The sequence below is a fragment of the Hypomesus transpacificus genome, unplaced genomic scaffold (assembly GCF_021917145.1).
Source record: "Hypomesus transpacificus isolate Combined female unplaced genomic scaffold, fHypTra1 scaffold_437, whole genome shotgun sequence".
In the NCBI taxonomy this organism is placed as follows: Eukaryota; Metazoa; Chordata; class Actinopteri; order Osmeriformes; family Osmeridae; genus Hypomesus; species Hypomesus transpacificus.
The window spans coordinates 29,073-56,986 of record NW_025813954.1 but is presented as its reverse complement, the minus strand read 5'-3'; the positions used below and the strand labels follow the sequence as shown (position 1 = coordinate 56,986).

The 27,914-nt window shown below is 50.8% G+C and overlaps 5 protein-coding genes across 5 annotated transcripts; 3 read left to right on the top strand and 2 right to left on the bottom strand.

Moving 5' to 3' along the window:
* Positions 1-232: 232 nt before the first annotated feature.
* On the top strand, positions 233-3,916 carry LOC124464992 (arrestin red cell-like; the record flags this gene model as incomplete). The annotated part of the gene is made up of 6 exons (XM_047016941.1): positions 233-305; positions 972-1,139; positions 1,394-1,477; positions 1,730-1,806; positions 1,976-2,030; positions 2,147-3,916. Coding segments are annotated over 6 exons (557 nt in total), but the record flags the coding sequence as incomplete, so codon positions are not given.
* Positions 3,917-6,401: 2,485 nt separating this feature from the next.
* Positions 6,402-7,471, bottom strand: med11 (mediator complex subunit 11). Its single transcript, XM_047016952.1, has 3 exons — positions 7,179-7,471; positions 6,910-7,040; positions 6,402-6,819 (listed from the first exon to the last, which is right to left on the bottom strand). The coding sequence occupies exons 1-3, from the start codon at positions 7,246-7,248 to the stop codon at positions 6,676-6,678; spliced, it is 345 nt and encodes a 114-aa protein (XP_046872908.1). The 5' UTR covers positions 7,249-7,471; the 3' UTR covers positions 6,402-6,675.
* A 10-nt stretch (positions 7,472-7,481) lies between these two features.
* On the top strand, positions 7,482-16,742 carry pelp1 (proline, glutamate and leucine rich protein 1). Its single transcript, XM_047016948.1, is given in 18 exon segments — positions 7,482-7,662; positions 7,898-7,962; positions 8,100-8,205; positions 8,437-8,586; positions 8,865-8,936; positions 9,035-9,094; positions 9,763-9,922; positions 10,323-10,455; positions 10,894-10,981; positions 11,248-11,336; positions 11,564-11,677; positions 11,860-12,010; positions 12,187-12,352; positions 12,503-12,558; positions 12,696-12,851; positions 12,853-12,930; positions 13,879-15,747; positions 16,063-16,742. Coding segments are annotated over 18 exon segments (3,750 nt in total). The 5' UTR covers positions 7,482-7,521; the 3' UTR covers positions 16,159-16,742.
* A 1,867-nt stretch (positions 16,743-18,609) lies between these two features.
* LOC124464996 (polyunsaturated fatty acid lipoxygenase ALOX12-like) lies at positions 18,610-26,091 on the top strand. Its single transcript, XM_047016949.1, is given in 16 exon segments — positions 18,610-19,006; positions 20,042-20,194; positions 20,471-20,596; positions 20,598-20,673; positions 21,023-21,104; positions 21,437-21,559; positions 21,842-21,948; positions 22,155-22,327; positions 22,631-22,774; positions 23,127-23,330; positions 23,528-23,614; positions 23,979-24,148; positions 24,251-24,372; positions 24,761-24,861; positions 25,034-25,204; positions 25,711-26,091. Coding segments are annotated over 16 exon segments (2,088 nt in total). The 5' UTR covers positions 18,610-18,937; the 3' UTR covers positions 25,891-26,091.
* On the bottom strand, positions 26,051-27,812 carry LOC124465000 (ribonuclease kappa-A-like). The gene is made up of 3 exons (XM_047016953.1): positions 27,559-27,812; positions 27,156-27,238; positions 26,051-26,633 (listed from the first exon to the last, which is right to left on the bottom strand). The coding sequence occupies exons 1-3, from the start codon at positions 27,634-27,636 to the stop codon at positions 26,489-26,491; spliced, it is 306 nt and encodes a 101-aa protein (XP_046872909.1). The 5' UTR covers positions 27,637-27,812; the 3' UTR covers positions 26,051-26,488.
* Positions 27,813-27,914: the final 102 nt, after the last annotated feature.

The following is a 27,914-nucleotide window of genomic DNA, read 5'->3' as shown; positions in this document are numbered from 1 at the left end:
ATCACCCAGTCCCATGGTCCTGTGAAACGACCCCCCCCCCTCCCCCCGCACAGCTTGACCCATCAGCGCTTTTGTCCCTTCCTTATGACATCACAGCGATCGATCCTTCAGACCCCCCCTTGGTCTCCATGTTATGACTTCATGGCAGTTCTCCCTCCCCGCCCCGCCTCCCTCGCGTGTCGCCCTCTGATGACCTCACCCCTCACGGGGGTTGTGGGTATTGCTGTCTCAGTTGTGCAGGTGACAGAGGTGATCCTCCACTCCTCTGACGCCTACAGCAAAGCTGTAGGGCACGCCTCCGACCGGTGAGTAACCGCGGAAACAGAACACGTCACCCCCGACCACCCCTCTTCCCTCCCTCCCAAACTCTGACTGAAGTCAAGGTACGCCCCTGTCCCTTAAATATGACTTCATAGCTGCCCTGGCCAGTTGTACGTTCTAGATTTCTACAATTCTGTGTTTGAAAGTTCTAAATTCTAACATTCTAACATTCTAAATTCTAACGTTCTAACATTCTCAATGTTTACATTCTAAAATCAGAAGTCCTACATTCTTCAACTTAAAAAATCCTTTTAGTTCAAATGTTCAACTGCATTTCTGAAGCTGATGTGATCCTGAACGTCTTTTTATTGTCCAACAGAGAACTATCAATCTTTTCCTCATATCAGCTTTTTGTGACACTTCTGTTTAACTGTCTCTAAACACACGCACACAAATAGGTCCACACGCACACACACACACACACACAACCCTGGTCCAGTAGAGTCGTGTGGCTTGGTGGGTGGTATGTGGTTACCGTGACTGTCTTTGTGACTGATTGGTGCATCTGACAATCCAACAACCCTGATTGGACCAGGTGGGACTCCTTGAAGCTGCCGGACTCTGATTGGCTTCTTGACCTCTCAGCACCTCTGGAAGCGAAAAGCATGAAGATAATGTAATCCATCTCTTTCTCTCTACCTCCTCATCCCTTTACCCCCCCCCCCCCTCCCCTCCCCCAGTGACCAGGTGTCCCCCAGCTCGACGTTCTGTAAGGTGTACACCCTCACCCCCACGCTGACCAACAACAGGGAGAAGAGAGGGCTGGCCCTGGACGGCAAGCTGAAGCATGAGGACACCAACCTGGCCTCCTCCACCATGTGAGGCACACACACACACACAGACACAACACACACCAACACACACCAACACACACACACTCTGGTGAGGCACACACACACACACAGATACAACACACACCAACACACACCAACACACACACACATTGAGACATACATATGACAGACATCAGAAGAATGTTGCATGAAACAAACATGTGCCGTGTCTGACGTGTGCCTCATGTCATGTCTGTGTGTGTGTGTGTGTGTGTGTCTGTCTGTCTGTGTGCTTCCAGAGTGAAAGACGTGTCTAATAAGGAGGTCCTGGGAATTCTGGTGTCCTACAGAGTCAAGGTCAAACTGGTGGTGTCCCGTGGAGGGTACGTCACACACACACGCACACACACACACACCCTCAAACACACACACACACCCTCAAACACACACACGCACTCACACCCTCAAACACACACACTCACTCTCTCTTTCTCCCACTCAAATCACATCAAATCGAACTGTATTTATGTTGCCCTTTTACAAGTCATGCCCCAATGAGCTTGCAGCTCAGAGTTCAGCTGGTCCTGACTGATGTGATGGTGTGTTTGTGTGTGCGTGTGTGTGTGCCCTTACAGGGATGTCTCTGTGGAGCTGCCCTTCGTTCTGATGCACCCCAAACCCTCGGACCAACCCCCCTCCAGGCCACAGTCAGGTGTGTGTGTGTGTGTGCACATGTGTGTGCATGAAGGTGTGTGTGTGTGTGTGCACATGTGTGTGCATGAAGGTGTATGTGTGTGTGTGCACATGTGTGTACGTGAAGGTGTATGTGTGTGTGTGTAATTTGCTCCAATCTTTGCAGTAATGTTGTTCTCCTCCTATAGCTGTTCCAGAATCAGATGCCCCAGTGGACACCAACCTGATAGAGTTTGAGACCAAGTGCGTGTGTGTGTGTGTATATTGGTGTGTGTGTGTGTTTGTAATTATTCATTTTGTTGGACACAATACTAATCATCTCCTTCTCCTGCTGCTCTCTCTCCCTCTCTCTCCCTCAGTAATTTCTCTCAGGATGATGATTTTGTGTTTGAGGACTTTGCCCGTCTGCGGCTGAAGGGAATGAAGGATGACAAGGATGAGGATGACCACTTCTGCTAGCTCTCGCTCTCCCTCCCCCAAGACCAGACACCCAACCTGGGCTTGAGGGGCTAAGAGTGTCCGTGGTCTCAACGGCCTACCGCACATCTCTGTTCTCTCATCCCTCTTCTTCTCTTCCTCTACTCCCTCCCTCCCCCTCCCTCCTCATCTCATGTCCTCATTTCTTCTCATCTCTTCTCCTCTCTCCTCTCTCTCCTCCTCTCCTCTCATCCTCTCCTCTCATCCTCTCCTCTCTCCTCTCTTCCTCTCCTCTGATCCTCTCCTCTCATCCTCTCTTCTCTCTTCCTCTCCTCTCATCCTCTCCTCTCATTCTCTCTTCTCTTCCTCTCCTCTCCCTACTCCTCTCTCTCCCTGCCTTCTTTCCCTAAACCCAGGGTGAGAAACAGATGAAACAGAGAACAAATGAATGAAAGAGAATGAAAAAAGAAAGTGAAAGCGGGGCAGAAGGGAAGGGAGAGATGGAGAGATCTGGGGGAAAGAGCCGTCCAACATCGTTAGGTATATATTCCATGTTTGGATCCGTAGATTCAGGGTTGATTGTGTGTGTGTGGTCTCAGTGGAGGTGGAGCAGATGTCGGCTATGATGTCAGAACCATGTTAAATCTCTCTCTCTCTGCACAACTACTTATAGGGAACACGAGCATAGGGTTTATGCAATTATTATTGTCGTCATGTTTTTCCTTCTTGATTAATGATGATTGATTTGACGATGGCACTTCTCCCGTAGACCAACACACACACACACACACACATACACGACTACCTTATCTATTATGTTGTTTATCTATTACGGTGTGAATAGTGACTGTGTCAATGAAGTACAGTTGTGTTTAGATACTATCTTACAGGCAGGGGCGTGTTTCCATGAACGAGACGCGTGTGTCAGTGGGCTTGCAGCATGGCGTTGTGGGCTTGTAGAAGGACAGGATGGACGTGGGTGTACGCACACACACGCTAATGCCAGGGGATGGAGCTGTGTGTCATGGCGCCACCTGGTGTCAGGTAGAGGAAGTGCTGCTCTGTGTGTTGGGTTCAGGGATAGGACTACTGTATATTTGATGTAGAAGTCGCGAAATATATTGGATTGTAAGCACAGATCTGGGGTCAGGTGAGATGGGATCCTAGGTCGGTCTGTAAAAGGCATAGTTTGGTTCTTTGTCTCTCCTACTATAAGTCTTATATAGTTTGGTCTTATATAGAGTTATTTTCCTCTTTGTAAAGTCTATAAAGAGACACAGATCTTAGGACAAGAAGCAGGTAGGAGGACGGAAAACAAATATATATATATATATTATTTTTGTTGTTATATTTTCCAGAGATATACTTAATTCAAATGTTACCGTTACTTGTCCTTTTATGGGTGAAAAACAACATAGTTGTATTTTGCGTGGTAATAATCAGGTGATGATGATGAGGATGAAGATCCTGCTGTAGGCTCGTCTGCTGTAGAGGTGCTGCCACTCAGTCATGGACGCGGGAAGCCAGTCTTAATACACAGCTCTCGCTCCAGTCCGTTAAACGAAAGGAATAGGCCAAACTTACAGGAGGGAAGATCTGAATCCATTTCAGACTGTCGCTTGGCTTGGACTTTCAGATCGGTTGTCAACTGGTTTAGTCTGATTTACTAGTTTTTTTTTTCTTTTTCTGTTGGTTCGTTGGGGCACACAGAATAAGAGAGTACACAGACACTTCCTGTTTCTCCATACACTGTTTCATCTTCTTTTTATTCCCGTACCAGGGGCGTAGCCAGCCCCCCCCAGGTCCCCCTCGTGGCTATGCTGCCCCTTGCCCATCAGGGTCTAGCACCAAAACAAACCCCTTAAATAAAACTCTGTTTATAGACTTAATAGGTTTGGATCGGGTACCACTCCTCCTACCCCTCCCTCCTCCAGAGGTTCTCGTCCTGTAGGGCCGAGTCGTCTGGGTACTCTCAGACGTTTTTGTTCAAAGACAAGAATGTATTTTTTATCGTGTGCAACCTGAATTCAACTTATGTAAATTCCATTTGTCCGTCCGTCCGCCAATGTTTTCAAAACACGGTTTTAAAGAATCTGTCGTTTAGTGTGACACGGCTCGTGTGCTAGCAATGTTAGCAGGTGACGAGAAACTGTAGATCAGGGGTCGGCAACAGGCGGCCCGCGGGCCAATTGTGGCCCGCCAGCGATTTTATTTGGCCCGTCAAAATATTTCCAATGATATATTTTTTATAACGTTTTTTTCCCCGTCGACTTTTATTTTGAAACCGGAAACTGGGTATGGTGTCATTAGATGTTGTCGACTTCATGCAGCGCCGGCGTCGCCTGCAGCCCGGTTGACTTGAAGTAACCAATGGCATTCTCAGCTTCAAGGCAGCCGGCTGTCGGCGCTGCCGTCGCTGCATGAAGTCGAATACACTTATTGACTTTTCTGAAGTATTTTTTCGCCATGTCATCGCTACCATATGATCGCTACACCTCACGGCTGACAGATCGCCTGAGGTGAAAGCACAGTTATGGTTAGTAATCATGGGCAGCGCTCTCTATGGCAGCGCTAGGAAGGGGCTAGCAGGTGCTTCAGCACCCCCAAGAAAGACCAAAGCACCCCGATAGCACCCCCCACGACATTGCTTATTAATTTATAGTTTCAGGCCCGGAATGGCCATCGGGAGAATAGGGAGAATTCACGGTGGGCCGCTTTGCCCGCTTATAAATTGGGCCAGAAGATCGCCTGCTTTCTCTTTGTTTTTTTTCACACACCGAATAACAGGATATGCCTTAAGTTTGTTAAGTTACTGTGTGACTGAAAAGTAAGCTAATAGGCTACATTATGTTTTAATCTAATTAAGCGCATGATCAGACCGTGCATTAAAAAGTGCAGTTCAGTTGTCGCGCATGTTTCTCAAACACAAACCATAATTTATTGTTGTGGAGGGAGTTAGCTAGATTAAGCTGAAGCGAAAAAAATAAAATGGAAGGGATAAGATCCCAGGAGGAACTGAAAAAGCCAGGTAAAAAATTAAATTTTTGCTCGCATTAATGTGAAGTTCCGATTTCACCTCACATTAAAACCTTGACTAGGTCCTAGTAATCCTATTCTCACTTGATGACAGTATTTATGTGCACCAACGATGACGACCCACCACGTTGGGATGACAGTGACGATCATGTTGATACAGTTCGTTAACAGACCACCAATGGGCTCATGCACATGGTTTATTATCGTTAGCTATTTGTAGTAGACCTACCCATTCTCCATATAGGCCTAGTTGTTGCGAGTGCACGTATCGCAAGGGCACCTATCGCAGCGTCTAAATAGGCAGTAACCCAGACTCTGGCCCGCCGTCTAGTGGCGAGGAAAAATACTGGCCCGTGGCCCAAGTTACTTGCCGACCCCTGCTGTAGATCTTCTGAGGCATCATCAACATCGCGAAACGTAATGTCACACGACAACGTCACAGACTGTATGTTCATATTGTGATTGGATGCATGGCATGGCATTCTTACAATGCACTGGCAACAATATGAAAACGTTGTGACTAATAATTGTGATAGACCTTTTTAGAACTCCGAAACACAGGAGACGTCCCATGTAAATGTTCTTGTATTGGATTATTTTTATGTAAAAAATGTTAATTAGATTGTTCCCCCCGTTCTGTCAAGTCAAGTGCAGAAATGTTTTGATTTTGTTCCCATCCATCTTAGTTGAGAGGTATCCATGGAAACGCCCGTCATCATGTCACAGTAGACTGCCGTGTTCTAAGTCTATACTATTTTTTTTTATCTAAAGGACAAATTTAAGCTACTACAACTATTACTACTAAACATGCGATTCATAGAATGATACTTCAGTGCTACCTGGTAATTTAATTAATTCACAGATACGATGAGAAAAAGTATATTGTTATCGAGGAAAGATACTGTATAAGCAATATGTTATTTTAGTCAATAAAACTGAAAAAAAACGTAAATGAAAAAAAGTACAATATTTTAAAATGTTACTCAGAAAAAAACAAACATTGGAAAATATATGTTGCTTCTTTATTTTGTACTGCATTTTAGAAAATTAAAAAATGTGAAAAAACAGTTAACATACAACGTTGTCTCTATGTCTCTGTATTGGAATGTCTCTGTGTGTATGTGGGGAGACTGATAGTATAGTAACACACAAGGCCACGAAGACAGTAAAAAAAACGTTTTATTACAAAAGATCTCCTGGTACCATACTCTTATGAACTATACAAAACACAACGACACAGCACCTCTTTCTTTTCAACAGACTGAAAAACGAACCACCTGACCTCACGCGCAGGCACACATCAAGCAGCCAACAACGTTGACAAACATCTGACCGTTCATCTTCTCTGTCAGATAATTTCAGCTTTGTTTCTGTCCCCCCTCTCCTCTGATCGTGTAGCCTGATAAGGGTGATCGTTATCAAGTCATCTCCCTCCTCAGGTCTGAGGGTCTAGTGTGAGCTCGCAGGTGCGCCCTAACTCCCCTAGCTTGACGCGCGCGTACTCAGCACGGTTCAGGGCCATCTGGCAGTCCTTCCTGGCCGAGTAAGTGGAGCCCTCGTGGGGCTGACCTGTGGCCACCTGGGGGGTGGAGGGGGTGGGTGTCAGTCTCGGGCCGACTAAGAGTTTTTTCAGCAGGTGTGTGTGTGTGTTTCATGATGCGGAACCTACCTGAGTGAGGTAGCGGATCTGTGAGCTGAGCTCGCTCTCCACTCTGTTAACGGAACCTTGAAACTGGCCGAGCTGGCGGTCCAGAAAACTGGCGTTGTGTTTGTCTTTTGACAGCTCCAGTACGATGTTGCCTAGGAGACCGATGAGAGGTTATGAATAAGAAACACTGTTTAACAGACTAAACACAAAATAAAGACATTTATAAACCCCAACGTTATAAGAAAAATACACGTCTGATGATTGCGACGGGATGTCAATAGAGCACAGACCAGCACACTGCAGAATCATTGCAATTTCCTTCTCGGTTTCCTCGAGCGCTCGAAGTCTGTCGTTAGCCATCAGTACCACTTCGCTCCTCCTCGACGGTCCAGGCGAATACAATTAACTTACTAACCTCACAAGGCACGATAACAGTGAATTTATAACGACCATCGAACTCTAAAGCGCGTATACAGTCCTCAACCGGTTGTTTTTATGCCTCAACTAGTGAGCAACACAACATATTATATTCCACAGACTTTATCTGGAGTCGCATTATATTTACGTCATCAACCATCTCTCCAGGTTGGTCGCTTTATTCTGACGCCGTTGCGTGGCGAAGTGGCGAGCAAGATGGCTACATCGGCTTGGCTGCATGGCCCAACCAGTATGCGTTTAACGGAGGGTTTGGTGTCTCTTCTGAAAGAGCAACGGCCCGAGTATCTTCCCGCACTTCTATCAAACTACCGGGAACATGGCGTGGTCTCAACACAGGTAATATCAGCTAGCAGGCTAACTGATAGTGTAACTCCCAACCGCTTCGTAACAGCGTCAGTGTACAGGCTACATTGAGATGGACCGGCCCACTTTGCATTTGTATTTTCTTTTATGTACACCAGTGTGACAATACACTACAACACACAAGCTTACGATAACTTAGCAAAGCTTTTACAAATGTTCTCGGTGGTTTTGGCCTGTCACTTGCAAACGAGTCTTTTTCAACCTACAGAGTTCTGGTGCCGTGGGGGGACTCGTGGGTCTCATCAACTCGAAGCTCAGCTCTAGTAAAACCAGGTGCGTCGCCAACACAATGGGCGATAGGGAATTGATTGAACGGGTCACAGTTTTTAGGAGATAACTTTAAGCGTGTCTCTCTGACGACGTGTTTCTCTCTTTTTCTCCCTCCCTCTGTGTGTGTGTGTGTGTGTCAGATTTGAAGGCTTGTGCTTGCTGTCGGTGTTGGTGAAGGACTCCTCAAGTGAGGTGTTTCAGCAGCACTGTCTGTCGTGGCTGAGGTCCGTTCAACAGGTTATACAGGTAGGGTGCTCACACAGGACATACACCATGCACACACACATTACACACACACATCACTTCAATCATCACTTCTCTGTGACCTCCCCTATCCTCCCTTTCCCCTCTCCTCCTCCTCTTCTCCCCTCTCCTCCTCCTCTTCTCCCCTCCCCTCTCCTCTCTCCCCCTCTCCTCCTCTCCTCTCCCCTCTCCTCCTCCTCTCCTCCCTCTCTCCTCTCCTACTCCCTCTCTCAGTCCCAGGCTCCTCTTCCGTCTATCCAGCTGGCGGTGAGTGTTCTCCAGGACCTGCTCCAGTTCTCCTCCCAGCTGCCGGAGCTTGCCCGGGAGGTGGGCCTCAACTCTACCCTGGGGATCCTCACCTCCCTCCTAGGCCTCAAGTCTGAGGTGAGCCCTGGTCTCTGTAGCTCTTGGTCTGGGGAGAGCCGGTCCGGTCACCGCGGGCTGGGCTGGGCTGTGTTGCTGACCTCACACCTGTTTTTCCCTTAAAGTTTCTCCTCTATCACTCACTCTCTGTCTCTCTGTTTGTCTCTCATGGTCTCTCTCTCTCTGTTTCTCTCTCTCTCTGTTTCTGTCTCTCTCTCTAAATCTTGATAAGTGATGTGTCCATGCTAGGGTGTGGAACATGCGGTAAACATGTTTGTATGTGTGTGTTTTTGTGACAGTGCCACCTAGCAGCAATGGAAGGCATGACAGCCTGTATGATGTACTACCCCAGAGCCTGTGGCTCGCTCAGGGTGAGAGAACAAACTGACCCCGTATTTACAGATACTAAGTATTTGTGGAGCCCTGTAGTGTTTCATACTGTGTTGTTGTGTGACGCACGTCTCTACAGGATAAGCTGGGAGCCTATTTTCTGTCCAGGATGGACAATGCCCATCTTAAAATACAAGAGGTCAGTCACATTGGGAGCTTTCATCCTTTATATTGAATATTTCACCCCTCCATCACTTCCTCTAATCTGGTTTGCCTCAATGTTCTCTCTTTCATTTGCCTCTTCCTCTCTCTCACTTTCCCCCTTTTCCTCCCCCTCCTTCTATATCCTCCTCTTTCCTCTCTTTCTCTCCCTCTCTGTCCCTGTCCGTCTCTCTCTCCCTCTCTGTCCCTGTCCGTCTCTCTCTCCCTCTCTGTCCCTGTTCGTCTCTCTCTCTTCTTCTCTGTCCCTGTCCGTCTCTCTCTCTTCTTCTCTGTCCCTGTCCGTCTCTCTCCCTCTCTGTCCCTGTCCGTCTCTCTCTCCTTCTCTGTCCCTGTCCGTCTCTCTCTCTTCTTCTCTGTCCCTGTCCGTCTCTCTCTCTTCTTCTCTGTCCCTGTCGGTCTCTCTCTCTTCTTCTCTGTCCCTGTCCGTCTCTCTCTCTTCTTCTCTGTCCCTGTCCGTCTCTCTCTCCCTCTCTGTCCCTGTCCGTCTCTCTCTCTTCTTCTCTGTCCCTGTCGGTCTCTCTCTCTCCTTCTCTGTCCCTGTCTCTCTTCCCCTCTCTCTCTCCTTCTCTGTCCCTGTCTCTCTCCCCCTCTCTCTCTCCGTCTCTGTCCCTGTCTCTCTCTCCTTCTCTCTCTCTCCGTCTCCAGATGGCGTGTGAGTGTTATGGTCGCCTGCCCTGTCTGGGCGGAGTCTTGGAGAGAGGAGGAGGAGGCGGGGGCAGAGCGGAGGGCTGGACCAATCAGATCCACTGTCTGCTGGCAACAGCCAATGGCATGCTGGCACAGCTCTACCAAAGTTCAGAGTCAGGTACAGTTCTGGTGGCGTGCTTTGCGAGTAATGGACTGTGCCCCCAGATGGTGGTGGTGGTGGTGGTGTGTGCTGTGTGATTAATGGACTCTGCCCCCTGGTGGTGGTGGTGGTGGTTGGTGGTGGTGTGTGCTGTGTGAGTAATGGGCTCTGCCCCCTGGTGGTGGTGGTGGTGGTGTGCTGTGTGAGTAATGGACTCTGCCCCCTGGTGGTGGTGGTGGTGGTGGTGCTGTGTGAGTAATGGACTTTGCCCCCTGGTGGTGGTGGTGGTGGTGGTGGTGGTGTGTGCTGTGTGAGTAATGGACTGTGCCCCCTGGTAGTGGTGGTGGTGGTGGTTGGTAGTGGTGGTGGTGGTGGTGTGTGCTGTGTGAGTAATGGCCTGTGCCCCCTGGTGGTGCAGAGGGGACGGTGCAGTACGAGGGCCCGGGCGTGGAGCTGCCCTACCCCCTCCTGGACGACACAGACCCCCTGGTCCTGCTGCAGGTGCAGCACCGCTACCGGGCCGTGTGCCTGGCCCTCACTCACACTCTCAGGTACACGCACACACATACGCACACTCAGGTACACACACACACACGCACACGTATACGCACACTCAGGTACACACACACACACTCAGGTACACACACACACAGGTACAGACACACAATCTCAGGTACACATTCATACACACCTCACAAACATATACAAACACACTGTGATTTACTCTCCTTTTTCCCCCCTCTCTCCTCCACCACCTTTCTCTCTACCCCTCTCTCCATCACCTCTCTATGTCTCTCCCCCCTCTCTCCTCCACCACCTCTCTGTGACTCTCCCCCCTCTCTCCACCACCTCTCTGTGACTCTCCCCCCTCTCTCCTCCACCACCTCTCTGTGACTCTCCCCCCTCTCTCCACCACTTCTCTATGACTCTCCCCCCTCTCTCCTCCACCACCTCTCTCTGTCTCTCGCCCCTCTCTCCTCTCCCCACAGTGTGGACCCAGCCTCAGCTGTGCGTCTGCCCGTGCAGCAGGTCCTCAACCTGGTGTGTCGCGCCCTGGCCGTCAGCTGCAGGAGCATAGTGAGTGGTACACACACACACACACACACGCATACCACACACACACACACACACATACCACACACATACCACACACACACACACACACACTCTCTCTCGCTCTCTCACTCACTCACTCACATATTCTCACTTACACCCTCGCACACACATGCACACACACTCTGACATAAACACACCCTTGCACACTGATTAGCCAGACATTGATGCCTGCCCATGTGTACACTCACACGCACACACGTGTGCTGACACACGTGTGCTGACGCCAGAACATGACAGGAGACGGCTGTGTGAAGCTGCTGATGCTGCCTGGCACACACACACACACGCTGGAGGTTCTGCGGACGCTCATCTCCGCGTAAGTACACACACAAAATGCTACACTAATATCTGGTTATTTAGTTTAATAAAAAATGTATGAAGTAGATAATGAATGTTATTGTGTGTGTATGGTGTGTGTGTGTATGGTGTGTGTGTATGGTGTGTGTGTATGGCGTGTGTGTGTGTGTGTGTATGGTGTGTGTGTGTGTGTATGGTGGGTGTGTGTGTGTGTGTGTGTGTGTGTATGGTGTGTGTGTGTGTCAGGGTGGGCGGGGGGATGGTCCAGTACTCCAGTTTGCTCCAGAGGCTTTTATCCCAGACCCTGTCAGCCTGGAGTCCTCCACCAGAGGGCAGCCTGGGACAGCAGCGGGCCTTCAGGTAACGCACACACACCCTGCACACACACACACACACACACACCCCGCACACACACACACACACACACCCCCCGCACACACACCCCGCACACACACACCCCACACACACACACCCCGCACACACTCTCACCCCCCCACTATATGCACACACACCTGCTCACTCACACTCTCTGTTTCCCACAGTGCAGTGCGGGTGTCGGTGTTCAAAACGTTGGAACTGTGGGTGAGAGTGGGCGGGGCTTCATCTGGCATCCTGCAGGGTAGCCCCGTCCACTCTGAGCTCCTATTCGCTCACCTCCTGGGTGACATCACGCCGGGGGCGGACTCTGTCAAGGTGAAAGACCAATCACATTTTCTGGATGGACACCACCCCATAATAATAATCATAGACATCAAAGAATAGTTTTATTCCAACATTATTGTTTTAAAATCCTTCTCTCTTCCACATCCCTCACATCCACACTATTCTGCCTCCCTGTTTCCTCACTCCGTCTCTCATCCCTCCTCCAGTTGAGGGCGGGCCCATCGACAGCGTCCTCTGATCTGGTTGGTCCAAGCAGCAAGCCCGGCCCCCGGCGCTCCAAGGGATTGGCTGTTTGTGATGTGGGCGGCGCTTCCATCCAGAGGAAAGGAGACGCCGTGGCCAATCAGGACACGTGTCTCTCTGCGCTCAGGGGTAAGTGGGCGGGGCCTGTCGAGCACAGTTGTAAAGAGGTTCTTTGTGTTGGAAGCCTTGTCACTAAGATGTCGACATCTGTGTTGTAAGAATCTTAGGTCTTATTGCGTATTGTAACACATTTTTGATCTATTTCCTGTTGTGTTACAGCTCTCAGACACATCGTACTGACCAGCGGAGCTCTGCTGAAGGAGGACTTTCACAAGGTGTGTGTGTGTGTGAGAGAGAGGATGTGTGTGTGTGAGAGAGAGGGGGTGTGTGTGTGTGTCTGAAAGATCAAGAGCGCAGGTGTTTGTATTTTCACGTGTGTGTGTGCTAACTCACCTAGCCCCCTCCTCCGCAGCGCCTCCACGACGTGGTGTTGCCCCTATGTGTGCGTCTGCAGCAGCAGGCCCGGGGGGACGGGGGTTCCCGGGGCCCCGGGGGGCCGAGCGGCCAGTACGGGAGCCCCGCCCCCCGCAGGGAGCTGTACCGCCTCCTGCTGGCCCTGGTGCTGGTGCCCCCCCCCCCGCTGGCCCCCCCCACTCACCTGCGCCGTGTCACTGCTCAGCCTGGGACGCCGAGACCACAGCACCACGGTGAGGAAACACACACTCACACACACACACACACACACACACACACACACACACACACACTCACACTCACACTCACACTCACACTCACACTCACACTCACACACACACTCACACACGCACTCACACACACACAGCTCCACACTGAGGACACACACACACACACAGCTCCACACTGAGGACACACACACACACACTCTCACACACTCTCACACACACTCTCACACACACACACACACACACTCACACACACACACACACACTCACACACACACACACACACTCACACACACACACACACTCACACACACACACACACTCACACACGCTCTCACACACACACAGCTCCACACTGAGGACACACACACACACTCTCTCACACACTCTCACACACACTCTCACACACACTCTCACACACACACACACACACACACACACACACTCTCTCACACACACTCACACACACACTCACACACACACACACACACTCTCACAAACACACACAGCACCACGGTGAGGAGAGAGAGATATGTATAAATAAACGCCCACAGGTATATGAAGCGCTAGGTCTAATGTTTGGTTAAGCAAATGTGTGGTGTACACGGACAGGCCCACACACGCCACCTTTATTCTGAACTCTGTCTTTCCTTATACATATAAATAAGACACAGCACGCACCCATGGTTAACTATACACCGCAGAACACACAAAACATACACACACACCAGTCCATCACACACACACACACAAGCTGGTGGTAGATGTGTGTGTTTTGGTCAAGTGTGCTAGAATCCAGTCCCTATCTCTCCCAACACAAGGCTGTTGTTCTGTTGTCAGTAAACCACTTTGGTATTGCACACCCAGGATGCAGTTGTGTTCATACATGCCAACTGTTTGGGAATCTAGCCTCATCATCGCTCTCGCTCTCTCTCGCTCATGCCATTCCTCCAGGTGTCGTCCTTCTGCACGGAGGCGCTGACCATATGCAACTCCCTTCTCCACCCCCGCACCCCGTCCATCTCCCTCCCCCTGCCCCCCCTCACCCTCAAACCCGCCCCGGTCCTCGCCACCTCCCAGGCCCCCTCCCTCACCCTGCCCACCCTCCTGGGGGGCCCGGCGCCTGGGCCCCCTTTCCCTGCCAGACACCCTCTGGGCCTGGGCCCCGCCTCCTTGCTGGGCTCCCTGGAGAACCACCTCCCCCTGGTTCCTCCGGGCCAGCCGGGTCATCTGGGCGCCCCAGGAGAGATGCTCCTCTCCCCCCGTCACCACCAGGCCGAGCTGGCCGGGCTGGGGCTCCCGGAGAGCCAGAGGCCCGTGTTCGTCCGCTACGACAAAGAGGAGGCTGACGACGTGGAGATCTCGCTGAACAGCGACTCTGACGACAGCGTGGTCATCGTTCCCCCAGGGATGCTGTCGCTAGGCGGCCAGGACTGCACCGCGGGGCAGACGGGGCTTCCGGCGGGCGCGGCGCAGACGGGAAGCGGCCAGGGAGGAGAGGCGGGGGCGGGGGGGGGCGTGGCCGGGGCGTCCGCGATGGACGTCTCGCTCCCCAACGACCTCCCCTCCTCCTCCACCATCTCCATCACCATCCCCATCCTCCCCCCCTCCGCCTCCTCCTCCGGCCCCAACACCATCAACTCCTTCCCACCCGTCTCTGCCCCCCTGGTGTCTCTGGTGCCGGCGCTTAACTCCGCTGCCCAGCTCACAGCGCCACCCGGTGGCCTGGGGGACTCCCTGCCGGGGGCCCAGCTCCAGCAGATGCTGCTGCAGACGCCGGCCCCGGGACAGGCCTCCTCGCTGGGCATCAACATGCAGATGCAGTCCCTGCACAGCCAGCTGGCCCAGACCTCCAGGCAGCTGCAGCTGCAGCAGCAGGCCAACGAGGAGGACTCGGCCGTCATCAACATCAACAGCTCGGACGAGGACGAGATGGAGGACGAGATGGAGGACGAGGAGGAGGAGGAGGAGGGGCTGGAGGACGAGGAGGGCAGCGACTACGCCGAGGAGGACTTCTACGAGGGCGAGGAGTACGAAGAGGAGATGGAGGAAGAGGAGGAGGAGGAGGAAGAGGAGGGGCTGGAGGACGAGGAGGAGGACGAGGAGGAGGAGGGAGAGATCCCTCGTTTGGACGGCGAGGGCAGGAGAGGGGCGATGGGGAGGGTGGAGGGGGAGGGACTCCGGGGAGAGGGCGGGGAGGAGGGAGGGATGGGGGGATTCCGCGGGGAGGGAGAGAGGGAAGGGGGGATCGAGGAACTGGGGACGGGGAGGATGCCGTACGGGGACGAAGGGATGAAGACGCAGGAGGTGGAGAGTATCGGGGTGATGGAGGAAGAGAGGGAGGGGGAGAGGGAGGGAGAGGAGGAGGAGGAGAGCGACAGGATGAACGACCCGACCATGCCTCAGATCCTGTGTGTGACGGGGGGAGCGCTGGAAGAGAGGGAGGAGACCGAGGAGGAGGAAGGAGAGAGACAGGAAGTGAGGTTGTGGGAGCCAGGAGCCAGTCGAATGGAGGGAACCTCCTCCTCGGAAGAAGGCCCGTCCAATCAGCAAGAGCAACGGGAGGCGATTCGGGAAGCTTCGCAGGAAACGAGCGCTGCTGACGACCAGCCGTCCAATCGGGAAGGAGAAGAGGCTCAAGAGGGCGTGGACTCGGCCAGGGAGGAAGTGAGCTCATCGGCTCAGAGCGAGAAGGAGGGGGAGGGATCCGAGCGAGAGAGGGGGGCGGAAGAGGACGAGGAGAGGGAGGCGGATGGAGAAGATGGCAAAGGGGTTAAACGGAAGAGAGAACAACAGGAGGAAGGAGGCACAGAGAAGAAAAAGGTGAGCAAAAACAAAATATGATTTGTCATCCTGGCCTTTTAGCATAGCATTGTCTTAGCATCCTAGCCAAAAAACTGCATTATCCTAGCCTTGTAGCATAGCATCATCTTAGCATCCTAGCCAAACAAAACTGCGTTATCTTAGCGTTGTAGCATAGCATTATCTTTGCAAAGCATGCTGGGTATGTAAACCCTTAACAAAGGGGTGGATAACTAGCAGCATGCCTCGCTCCTTGCCCTGTCACTGCATGTTAACATATCTCTTATCTTTTGTTCCTCCCCTCCCTCCCCCCCCCCCCCCCTCCCCCTCCCCCAGCTGGACGAGGAAGTGATGGCGTCCATGCTCGCTGACTTCGTGGCCTGTCCCCCTGACGACGAGGACAATGGTGCTTCTGCCTCCAAACAGTCTTAAAATGGGCAGGTTTGGGCTGGTTTAGACTGGTCTGGGCTGGTTTAAATAGGTTTAGACTGGTTAAAGATCCATTGTTTTAAACTGGTCTGGACTGGTTTAAGATTGGTTGGTTTAGACTGGTCTGATTAAACCAACACTAGACTCGAATGGTCTGGTCTGGTTTAAACTAGACTGTACTAGTTTGGTCTGGTTTAAACTAGAATGTACTAGTTTGGTCTGGTGTGATATTTGACTGACATCCAGACCCCTTTTTTCTACATGCAGTCAATTCACACTCTAAAACCTCTTCCCCTTTCACGCACACACACACACACACAAGGCACCCTATTATAGGACCCCACACACTCTGTGTAACACAACTTGACTTTTGTGCTGTTGTTTTTTTTTGATATAAGAAGAAAGATTGTGTGTGTGGCTATTTTGACGTGTGTTATTCTAGAGGCTGGTTAGTATAAGAGTGTTGTTGATCATTGTCCTGTTTGTCTTCACTTCCTGTTTGCATCTGCTTTCGGTTAATGTCCATCTCTTGTCATTAAATGAATAATAAACGTCAGAGACAAACAGGCTCCTTCTACTCATGAGGATTAATGCAGGTTTGTCGTGTTTTGTTTGTACAAGAATATCAATTACACGACTACATTATTATTATTCATTCAGTTAACTGGAGGACTTGGTGGTTCGTAGTAGTAATATAAATATTCATATAACCGTTGAAGACCACCAACTTGGAATATAACTATTATTTATTTAGGAATCTTCAGGTGAGACAGCTGGCTCTACCACTGTCAGGCCTGAGTTAAGTTATGCTGGGGAAACACCACAGGATACTCGATCCGATTTCCCCCCTTCTGACAAGCTTAGGTAATGTCCCGATTATCTTGATGGTTCTACAGATTATCTTATCAGATGTTCCCTTGGTGTGAGGTGTGTTAGGAGTGACCAAACCTGCTCGGAAGAAATGCGGGAGCCGCCCCGATCGCGAATCGTAAATATTCAACATGTTGAGTATTTACAATCAGAAATCCTGATGTGTGGGAGGAACCCCGATGACAAACCCGAGCACGCTCTGGAGATTATCACGTGAAACTAAACAATATCCAATCAGAAAGCAAGCTGAGAGAAGACGGAAACATAACAAACGCAGTCACGGTGCAACACAAGGTTAAATGGAATCGATTTATGGCAACAGCAAACCTTTTTCTTTTCTTTTTCCCGTGAAGATTAAAACAATCTTTTAGTGTGTCCCCAGCATTAGCTAATGTCTAAAAGCAGCTCAAGTCAGTCTGAGAAAGTCCAGAAGCCCCTCCCCCTCCAGACCAGAAGCCCCTCCCCCTCCAGACCAGAAGCCCCTCCCCCTCCAGAGACCAAGGGTTTCAGCTGTCAGCCACAGCAACAGGAAGCAGAAACTGCAGCTTGTCAGCAGCTGAGATCCACGCTGGAACGCACGCATCGCTGAAGGTGAGTAACCTGTTTGACTGTATTACCGGTTGAACGTACAGGTACCTTGGAATTCTTCAGTTCTGATTCCCATCGCAGATTCATATCTAAACCTTTAATAAGCTAACGATCTATTCCTATCTAAACCTTTACCGAGGCAAACCTATAGTAAAAAGTGACTAACCAAAATGAGTTACTGTTATTGATAATATTCAGACTTTGATAGCCTGTAAACAAACAGGACTGCATGTGTGAGTGTGTGTGACCCAGTTAGGTTTCTCAGCTGGTTTTGGGGCAGCACACAAGCAAGGTAACTTCCTCACGGTACGCAGTTCACATACAGGTCAGAGAAAACATTCTACACCCGAATATTCCCACCATGCTCTCGAATGTTTCAAGTGGAAGACTTGCTGAAGCCGTGTGTTTGTATGGTGACTTGTGTGTGTGTGTGTGTGTGTGTGTGTGTGGTGACTCGTGTGTGTTTATACATGTGGAGGCGGGCAGATGTTACCTTTCAACAGCACCTCGTTCTGTTTAGGGGTCTAGTGTTTTGTTTGTGACATATTTCATGAGATCCACATCTGTTGAGTGTGGGTTGACTGACTCTAATACTGCGGTTACTTCCTCCTACTGGAGAGAAGGAGGAAGGGAGGGAGGGTGGGTGTGCAAACATAAGCAAATTATGGTGCTTGGAGAGAGGAGGACAGGATGAGAGTGTTGAGAAAGAGTGAGTGTGTTAGAGAGAGTGTTGGAAGACAGAGAGGGAGTTAGTGTGTTTGGGGAGAGAGAGAGAGAGAGAGAGAGAGAGAGAGAGAGAGGGGGAGAGAGAGAGAGAGAGAGAGGAGAGAGAGAGAGAGAGAGAGAGAGAGAGAGAGAGAGAGAGGAAGGGAAACAGTCTGTGTGCACAGTTTACATAAAGAGACAACAGACCACTAGAAAACTGTGATATAAGGTAGTGAAAGAGATCTGAGGGAGGGAGGGAGGGAGGGAGGGAGGGGAGGGGAGGGAGGGAGGGAGGGAGGGGAGGGAGGGGAAAGAGAGGTATCTCACCATACAAAGGATCTATTGAACATGTGTTATGAAATGCACAGAGGGAAGGAGGGAGAAGGGGAGAGAGAACATGCTCACTGGAGGGGAGAAAACTGGCAGTGTGCAGAGAACCAGAGAGAGAGAGAGAGAGACGACAGAGAGAGAGTGTGAAAAGGAAGAGGGGGAGGTAGAGCAAGGACACTATGCACTGAGCCACTGACACGTAATAGACAGGAAAGAGAGAGAGACACAGAGAGACAGAGAGAGAGAGAGAGGGAGAGAGAGAGAGGGAGAAGGAAGGAAGGAACGAGGTATGGAAAAAAAGAGCTTACTAGAACCTGTATGGAAAATGTTCAGTTCTGTTGAAAACGCCTGCACCCAGGTAAGTGTAGACTTAGCTTTCTCATGTCTAACTTCAAGAAAATAGACTGTACACACACACACAAATTAACTATTCTGGGTGATTAGATAAGGATCTATATCTTTGCATCTGCGGCGGAGGACAAGTGAAGCAGAGCAAGAGAAATAGTCATAACAGACGTGCACAGGGTGACAGTGGAATGTTCCAGTAGGCTCTGTTTCATTCTGTTCATTTGTTGAAGTCAGTTTGGTCATTGTGGGAACTTGCACTTCCTTGTCAAGGAATGTGTAAAGAGAGACAGAGTGTAAAACTAAAGATTCATTCAGTAACGGGAGGATAGCGTTACTGTTCGAGGCTCAGAGCCCAGATACTGGAAGGCGGGGGGGGTCGAATGACATCACTCAGGTTGGAGGGAGGGGCTTCCTGTCTGTCTGGAGGTGTCAGGCTGGTGTCTGGTGGGGTTTCTGTTTGGGTGGTGACAAAGAGAGAGGGAGGGAGTGTGAAAAGAAAGGAGTGGGTGTGAGAGAAGAGGGGGATGATACAGAGAGAGAGAGAGAGAGAGAGAGAGAGAGAGAGAGAGAGAGAGATACGAGAGAGATACGAGAGAGAGAGACAGAGAGAGAGAGAGAGAGAGAGAGAGAGAGAGAGAGAGAGAAGAGGGGGATGATACAGAGAGAAAGGGAGATGGGAGTGAGAGGAGAGCGGGGGAGATCGGGAGGGGAGTGAACCTAGTCTAGCAGGTTCTCTATCAGAATCAGAAAGGGATTTATTTGCTATGAAAGTTTGCACAGACAAGGAATTTGTTTTGGCAGGAAGGTGCATACAATCAACATGTAGGAATCTTAAATTTAAATATGTGATCTAACTATACTAAGGATACATAAACTAGCAATAGGAATAGAAAATAGGAATAGGAAAACTAGGAATACAATAAAAATAAAAAATAAAATATAAGTTGCCATAAAATAAAATATAAGTTGCCAATTTACAATATAAAATACAATATAAGATACTAATATTATAGGAATCTGTGTCTCTGTGTGTGTGTCTGTGTAGATGGGTGAAGGGGACTACAAGGTGAGGGTGGCCACAGGGACCTCAGAGTACTCGGGCACCAACAACTACATCTACCTGACCCTGGTGGGCGAGAGAGGAGAGAGCGAGCGGACCCTGCTGGACAACCCAGGACTGGATTTCTGCAGGGGAGCCGTGAGTGTGTGTGTGTGGGAGTGTATGTGTGTGGGAGTGTGTGGGAGTGTGTGTGTGTGTGTGCCCATGTAAAAAGTCATTGTAAGTATCTTTCTCATCCTTCTCCCTCCCTCTCTCCCCCTCCCTCCTTCCCCTAACAAACCTCCCCACTCCCCCTCCCCCCCCCCTCCATCCTTCTCTCTCCCCTCCCATGTCCTTTCCCTTCCCCTTCCCTCCCCCTTTTTCCAACAAACCCTCACACCGCCCAACCTCCCCCCCCCTCTCCCCTCCCCCCAGGTGGATGAGTACCAGGTGACCTGCTCCGCCCCCCTGGGCCAGCTGCTGCTGGTGCGCCTGGAGAAGCAGCGCTACTGGGTGGAGGACAACTGGTTCTGCCGCTACGTGATGGTGGAGCCACCGGGGGGGCGGCGAAGAGCTCAGCTTCCCCTGCTACCGCTGGCTCATCGGGGACGTGAAGGTGGAGGTGCGGGAAGGGAAGGGTGGGTGCCTGTTCCTCCAACACAAAACCCACCTGCCTCCACACTGGCTGGGTCAGCGGTTAGTCCACAGGTTCAAAACGAGAGGTCGCATGGTTCAAATCCCTCCTCAGTTCTGGCCTTTAGAAGAGTTAAATGTAGGAAAGTTGTGAGTTCTGACTGGAGCCTTCACCTCGATGTGACTGACGTGGAGGCCTTTGTTTCCCTGCAAGTTAGTCATGTTTGACGTGTGCTGAGACATTCTCCCTCCTACTCATTCTCTATGTCTCTCCCCCTCTCTCTCTCCATCCTTTCTCACTGTCTCCCTCCCTCTTTTCTCTCTCTCTCCCCCCTCCCCCCCTCTCCTCCACAGCCAGGAGAGAGAGTGAAGACTGTCTACCTCAACTCCTGGCTCACAGGAAGGCAGAGCTGCAGGAGAGACAGAAGACTTACAGGTTAGACACACACGCTCACACACACACACACACACACACACACACACACTCACTCACTCACTCACACACACACACACACACACACACACACACACACACACACAATGCACCACTCTGTCTGTGTGTGTGTGTGTGTCAGGAGTCAGGTGGTTGAGCGGTTACGGAATTAGGCTAGTAATTAGAAGGTTGCCGGTTCGATTTCCCGCCGTGCCAAATGACGTTGTGTCCTTGGGCAACGCACTTCACCCTACTTGCCTCGAGGGAATGTCCCTGTACTTCCTGTAAGTCGCTCTGGATAAGAGCGTCTGCTAAATGACTGAATGTAAATGTAGGTGGGCAGCCTGGGCTCCTGGAATCCCCAAGTGTATCGATGCCAAGACGGAATCAGAGCTGCATCAGGACGTTCGCTTTGACAACGAGAAACGCAGTGACTTCGAGGGCTCATTACATTACGCGTGAGTCACTCACACACACAAACATTTTGTGTAGCAAGTATTGTGTGTGTGTTGGGTTTAGCTGAGTGGCTGTTGTGTGATGTTGTTGTGTGTGAGGGTTCCAGGAACCTCTCATTGACTGTGACCACTTCCTGCCTCTGAAAGAGGGCAGGCAAATCTGGAATATCCAGGGTCCTCTTAGTATTTCTTCTTTTTTTAACTTTACACTTCCTCTTTCTTACTTGCTGTCTGACTCTCTCTCTCTCTCCCACTGTCCTCTCTCTCTCTCTCTCCCTCTCTCAGTCTTCTGGAGCTGTCTCTGAAGAAGCTGGCCATCAGATTCGGGAAGTCCTGGGACGACTTGGACGACTTCAAGCGCATCTTCTGGAAACTGCGGAGCCCCATCGCAGGTAGAGGACAACACTGAACCAGAGAGAGAGAGAGAGAGAGAGAGAGAGAGAGAGAGAGAGACAGAGACAGAGACAGAGACAGAGACAGAGAGACAGAAATCCCTGTCCAGAGATTTGAGCCCAGGTCCTCCTAGAACAGGAAATGGATCATGGGTGACAGGGCAACCCTCGACCAGGGACTGATCTGCCCCCTGTTGTCTATGCAGAGTACTGCATGGAGCACTGGAAGGAGGACTGGTTCTTCGGGTACCAGTGCATGAACGGCTCCAACCCCCGGATGATCCGCAGGATCAGGGAGCTGCCGGGGAACTTGCCCGTCTTGGGAGACATGGTGCAGGGCTCGCTGGCCCCGCGCACCTCCCTGGAGAAGGAGCTCACGGTGGGTGAACTCTGTGACCCTCTCTTCCTCTCTCTGTCTCTTTCTCTGTCTCTCTCTCTCTTTATATATTTCTGCCTTCTCGTCTCTCTCTCCCTTCTCTCTTCCTGCCTCTCTTCTCTTTTTTCCTCTCCCTTCTTAAATCTCTTCCCCTCTCTCTCAGTTTAAATACAGTTTCTCTTTACTCGTTTTCCCTCTCTCTTTCTCTCTCTCTTCCTCTCTCTCTCTTCCTCCCTCTCTCTCGTTTCTCTCTGCATGTGTCCCAGTCTTTTCTTCTCTAATCCCCCCCCCCACACCCCCCCCCAGGCAGGGAACATCTACCTGCTGGACTACAGCATCATGGAGGGGGTTCCCACCAACGTGATCAGAGGGCAGCGTCAGCACATCGCTGCCCCGCTCTGTCTGCTGTACCAGCATCCAGAGCAGGGCCTCATCCCCATCGCTATACAGGTGGGACACACACAACCTGTCACACACACACAACCTGTCACACATACCTACCCACATGCTGTCACACACACTCCTCCCCCTCATCCCCTCCCCCTCATCCCCTCCCCCCTCCTCCCCTCCTCCCCTCCTCCCCCTCCCCCTCCTCCCCTCTTCCCCCTCCTCCCCTCCTCCCCCTCCCCCTCCTCCCCTCTTCCCCCTCCTCCCCTCATCCCTCTCATCCCCCCCTCTTCCTCCTCCCCCTCCTCCCCCCCTCCTCCCTCCCCCCCCTCCCCCTCATCTCCCCCTCCTCCCCCCTTCCCCTTCCTCCCCCCCTCCTTCCTCCTCCCCTCCCCCTCCTCCCCTCCTCCCCCAGCTGGGTCAGTCCCCAGGGTTGGGCATGCCTGTGTTCCTGGCCCGGGACCCCCCGCTGGCCTGGCTGCTGGCCAAGATGTGGGTCCGCCATGCTGAGTTCCAGGTGTTCCAGCTGCTGTCGCACCTGCTGCGGACTCACCTGGTGGTGGAGGTGTTCTGTGTGGCTACGCTCAGACAACTGCCTGCTGTACACCCCATCTACAAGGTACGCACACACAAACGTTTAGAAACTTTTTTTCACAAAATAAATAAAAATCCCCCAGAAAAATCAACCTCTCCCCCAAAAAAATAAATAAATAAGCTTTTTTCAAAAGAGAACAGAGATGCCTAACACAGAGTAAAGAACAATAGATTACAGTAGAGTTTAGTAGAGTTCTCATCAAGAATGATGCCCCCCCCCAGCTCCTGGCTCCTCACCAGCGCTACACTCTGGAGATCAACTGCAGAGGGCGCACACAGCTCATCTCTGCTGACGGCATCTTCAAACGGGTCAGTCTCCCTCCCTCCCTCCCTCCCTGCCTGCCTGCCTGCCTGCCTGCCTGCCTGCCTGCCTGCCTGCCTGCCTGTCTGCCTGTCTGTGTGCCCTTCACTGCCTCTCATTTCTCCTTGATGACTATAGTGTGTGTGTGTGTGTGTGTGTGTGTGTGTCTGTCTGTGTGTGTGTGTGTCTGTGTGTGTGTGTCTGTGTGTGTGTGTGTCTGTGTGTGTGTGTGTCTGTCTGTGTGTGTGTCTGTCTGTGTGTGTGTGTCTGTGTGTGTGTCTGTGTGTGTGTCTGTCTGTGTGTGTGTCTGTCTGTGTGTGTGTCTGTCTGTGTGTGTGTGTGTCTGTGTGTGTCTGTCTGTGTGTGTGTCAGGTGGTGTCCACAGGAGGAGAGGGTCTGCTGGTGCTGGCCCAGAGAGAGTACCAGATCCTGACCTACGACTCCCTGCAGCCCCGCAAAGACTTCCTGGAGCGCGGGGTGACCCAGCTCAGAGACTACCACTACAGGGAGCACAGCATGCTGCTCTGGGACGCCAGCCACAGGTGCACACACACACACACACATCACCAGCATACACACTCACAGATCACCCCCCCCCCACACACACACACACACCTAAAGCTGCTTTCTCCCTCCCTTGTCAGTTTTGTGGAGGAGATGGTGAGTGTGTTCTACCAGACGGACGGTGACGTGCTCCAGGACTCTGAGCTGCAGAACTGGATCCAAGACGTCGTCCAAGAAGGCTTCGGGGAAATCCCCACGTTCGGTCAGTCCTCCTCAGCACACTTCCTGCCACTGGCACTTTCCTTCCTTCCATGTCCACCACAGAAGAAGAAAGCTGTGTGGTGTGGCTCCATGGAGAACAGAGGAAGCCGAATGGTGTGTGTGTGTGTAAGGAGTGTGTCTGTCTGTGTGGAAGGTGTGTGTGTGTGTGTAAGGAGTGTGTCTGTCTGTGTGGAAGGTGTGTGTGTGTGTGTAAGGAGTGTGTCTGTCTGTGTGGAAGATGTGTGTGTGTGTATGTGTGTAAGGAGTGTGTCTGTCTGTGTGGAAGGTGTGTGTGTGTGTGTAAGGAGTGTGTGTCTGTGTGGAAGATGTGTGTGTGTGTGTAAGGTGTGATGGGAGGGCTGATGTTCTTGGTGTGGTCGTCTCCTCAGGTCTGTCTGGCGTGCTGCAGACCAGAGAGGAGCTGGTCACCTTGCTGTCTGTGGTCATCTTCACCAGCACAACCCAGCATGCTGCCACTAACAATGGACAGGTACCACACACACACAAGCACTCATACACACACACACTACACATATACACACACACACCACACACACAAGCACTCATACACACACACACCACACATATGCACACACACAAGCGCTCATATACACACACATACACCAGCTCCCACCTGCCCTGACGGCTCCTCTCCACCCCAGTTCGACTGGTGTGCTTGGGTGCCCAACACCCCCTGCACCATGAGGCAGCCCCCCCCCACCGACAAGGACGCCGTTACCATGGGTCTGATCATGGACACCCTGCCCGACATCAGCCAGTCATGTGTGGAGATGGCCATCACATGGCACCTTGGCCGAGCACAACCGGACGCGGTGAGAGACTTTCACCATCAGATCCACCGTTTTACCAAAACATGACATTCCTGTGCATGCAGATAGAGAATATAGAGTTCTGCAGAGGATCAAGGATCAGAGGTGCATAGTTCAGACAGTGTTTTGGTGGTCAGAGGCAGAGGACGGGCTGTTTACTTGTCACATTGCAGCTACCGGGCGCGGTGAGCAAATATACACACAACTGATCCGTTCTGCTGGTAAAACACTGTTTTAAGAGCCTTGTGTGTGTGAGCATGCCTGTGTGTGCTCATAACTCTATGGTATTACATTTTATGACATTGGATAGAACAAAATTCATATAGATTAATATATTACTTGCTTCTTCCCTCTCTCTCTTATTTCCCCTTCCTCGTTCCCTGCCTCCTGTCCTTCCTCGTTCCCTGCCTCCTGTCCTTCCTCGTTCCCTGCCTCCTGTCCTTCCTCGTTCCCTGCCTCCTGTCCTTCCTCGTTCCCTGCCTCCTGTCCTTCCTCGTTCCCTGCCTCAGGTTCCTCTGGGGCAGTACACAGAGGAGTATTTCACGGAGGGGCGGGCCAGGGAGGTGATTGACAAGTTCAGACAGGAACTTAAAGACATAGAGAAGCACATCCTGAGCCAGAACGAGGGGGCGGAGCTACCTTACCTCTACCTGCTTCCCAGCCACATAGAGAACAGCATCACCATCTAGAGACGCAATGCTTGTGGACTTATAAACGGGGACAAATACACTGTAACATGATACTAACCTATTGTTTTATACAAGTTATTATGACTGTACTGCAAATGCACTTTTTGCATTGTTTACCCAGCTTTTATTAACTTTTATTTCGAAAGAGTATCAATGATGGTTATGTTTAATTAAAATGTTTATTTTCAAAATCCCATACTACAAACTGATGTCACTAGAGTTAGTTGTGGTTGGCACATTTGTTGATTTCTTTAGTCCAATCAAAGGCACGCAATAAGGAAAAATGACATTCTGTCTAAAAAGGCACACTTGAGAATCAGAGAGAACATGTTCTAGAACACACGGCATTCTAGAACACTCAAGACAAGGCAAGCATTCTAGAACACACGGAACAGGCAAGATTCTAGAAGAACCGAGCACCAGTGAATCACACGTTAAACCAACGAAAGCCTGTTCTCTGTCAAAGATTATTTCATTCATCCGATTCATGACATACACAGACACGTCCAACAACACTGCCCCTCAGGCTCAGGTCAAAGGAAGCTCTCCTCCCGTGTCACGGGACGATGCAGTGCCTCCTCCCCTCCAGCAGGGGGAGTTAGTGTACCATGTACTCCTTGCGCCTGTTGAGCTTGACCTGGCACAGAGACAGGGCGCCCACCAACACGTAGAAGCCAGCTGCTATGAAGCAGTTATAGCCCACCTGGTTGTAGAGGCGGTAGATGTTCTGGGGGGGGTTCTGACTGTGGGCGAGAGAGACAGACATAGACAGACAGAGAGAGAGGTGAGGGGAAAGGGACACGTTCACATTGTCCCCCAAAAATCTGTTATTTCAGTGTTCCTCAACCTGGCTCCTTACTAGAACTGTGCCCCCACCTCCCTTCCCCGTCTCCCCTGCCACCCCTCCCCTTCCCACCCCTGTGTGTGTGTCACGTGTGTGTGATATTCCTGGAACTCTTCCACCATTATGAGTCAAAAGTGCCCCATGATTACAAACATGGGTAACTGAAAATCACCAAACGGTCATTCTACAAGAGATGTCAGGATTTAGGACCGGCTGATATTTTCTTCCCAACAACCTTACGGCCTTTGGGGTGTGTTAGGGTTAGTAGTGATCCCAGTATTATTACCACTGCAGTGGCCATTCCCTTCAGCAGGTGCAGTTTACAGAACTGACTAACCAGGGAAGGGGTTGTTCTTCTGAGAGATCTAAATTCTGAGTTCAAAGTTCTGTTCTAGAACGCTGGCCTTCTGAAGAAACTCACTCATCTTTGAAGTCAGCCTCAGTGAGGGGCACGTCCTCGATAAGCACTGCAGAATGGGTGGAGAAAAATATACCCAACATCGCCTAGGCGAGGGAGAGAGAGAGACAGCTCATTATTAGGTGGTAAACAAATGGTATTACTACCTAATGGTTACGCTCTATTGAGAGTTCTACTCAGTTTGTTGTTGATTTAGCACATTCTGCTTAGCAACTCACGACGCAGTTTGCAGTCAACTGGATGGTGACATACCTAACCCAACAGCTCACACATAAGTGACAATGGAATATATACATGCGCACGGCTAACCCTTAGTAACATTCTTAAGCTTAACCACACAAAAATACACAATTAAACGGCATATGTCTAGTTTATAATTATAGCTAGCAGGCTAGCTGACTCTTACCAGCATAACGACTCCCCAGATGCTGATAACAATTCCACAAGCGGCCAGCTTCGGACCGCAAAATAAACAAGAGCCCATGGTCTCAAGTCTGAAAACAAGACTTCGGTCAAAAAAACAAATCTAAACTCCCGTTGTTGTCCGAGTTCTCAACATTTAAATTGGGAAAAAGGCACATATGGCAGACACTTCTTCCGTGAAACATCTACCAAGTTTCAACTTCTCTCTTGTCTGGTCAGTCACCAGATTAATCAGGTGACTTGAAACAGGAAGAAGATTACGCTATTGCGATTGGACTAAACTAAAGCAAAAATCTAATTTGCGCAGTTACAGTTAACAGTTACAAAAGTATTATTTGT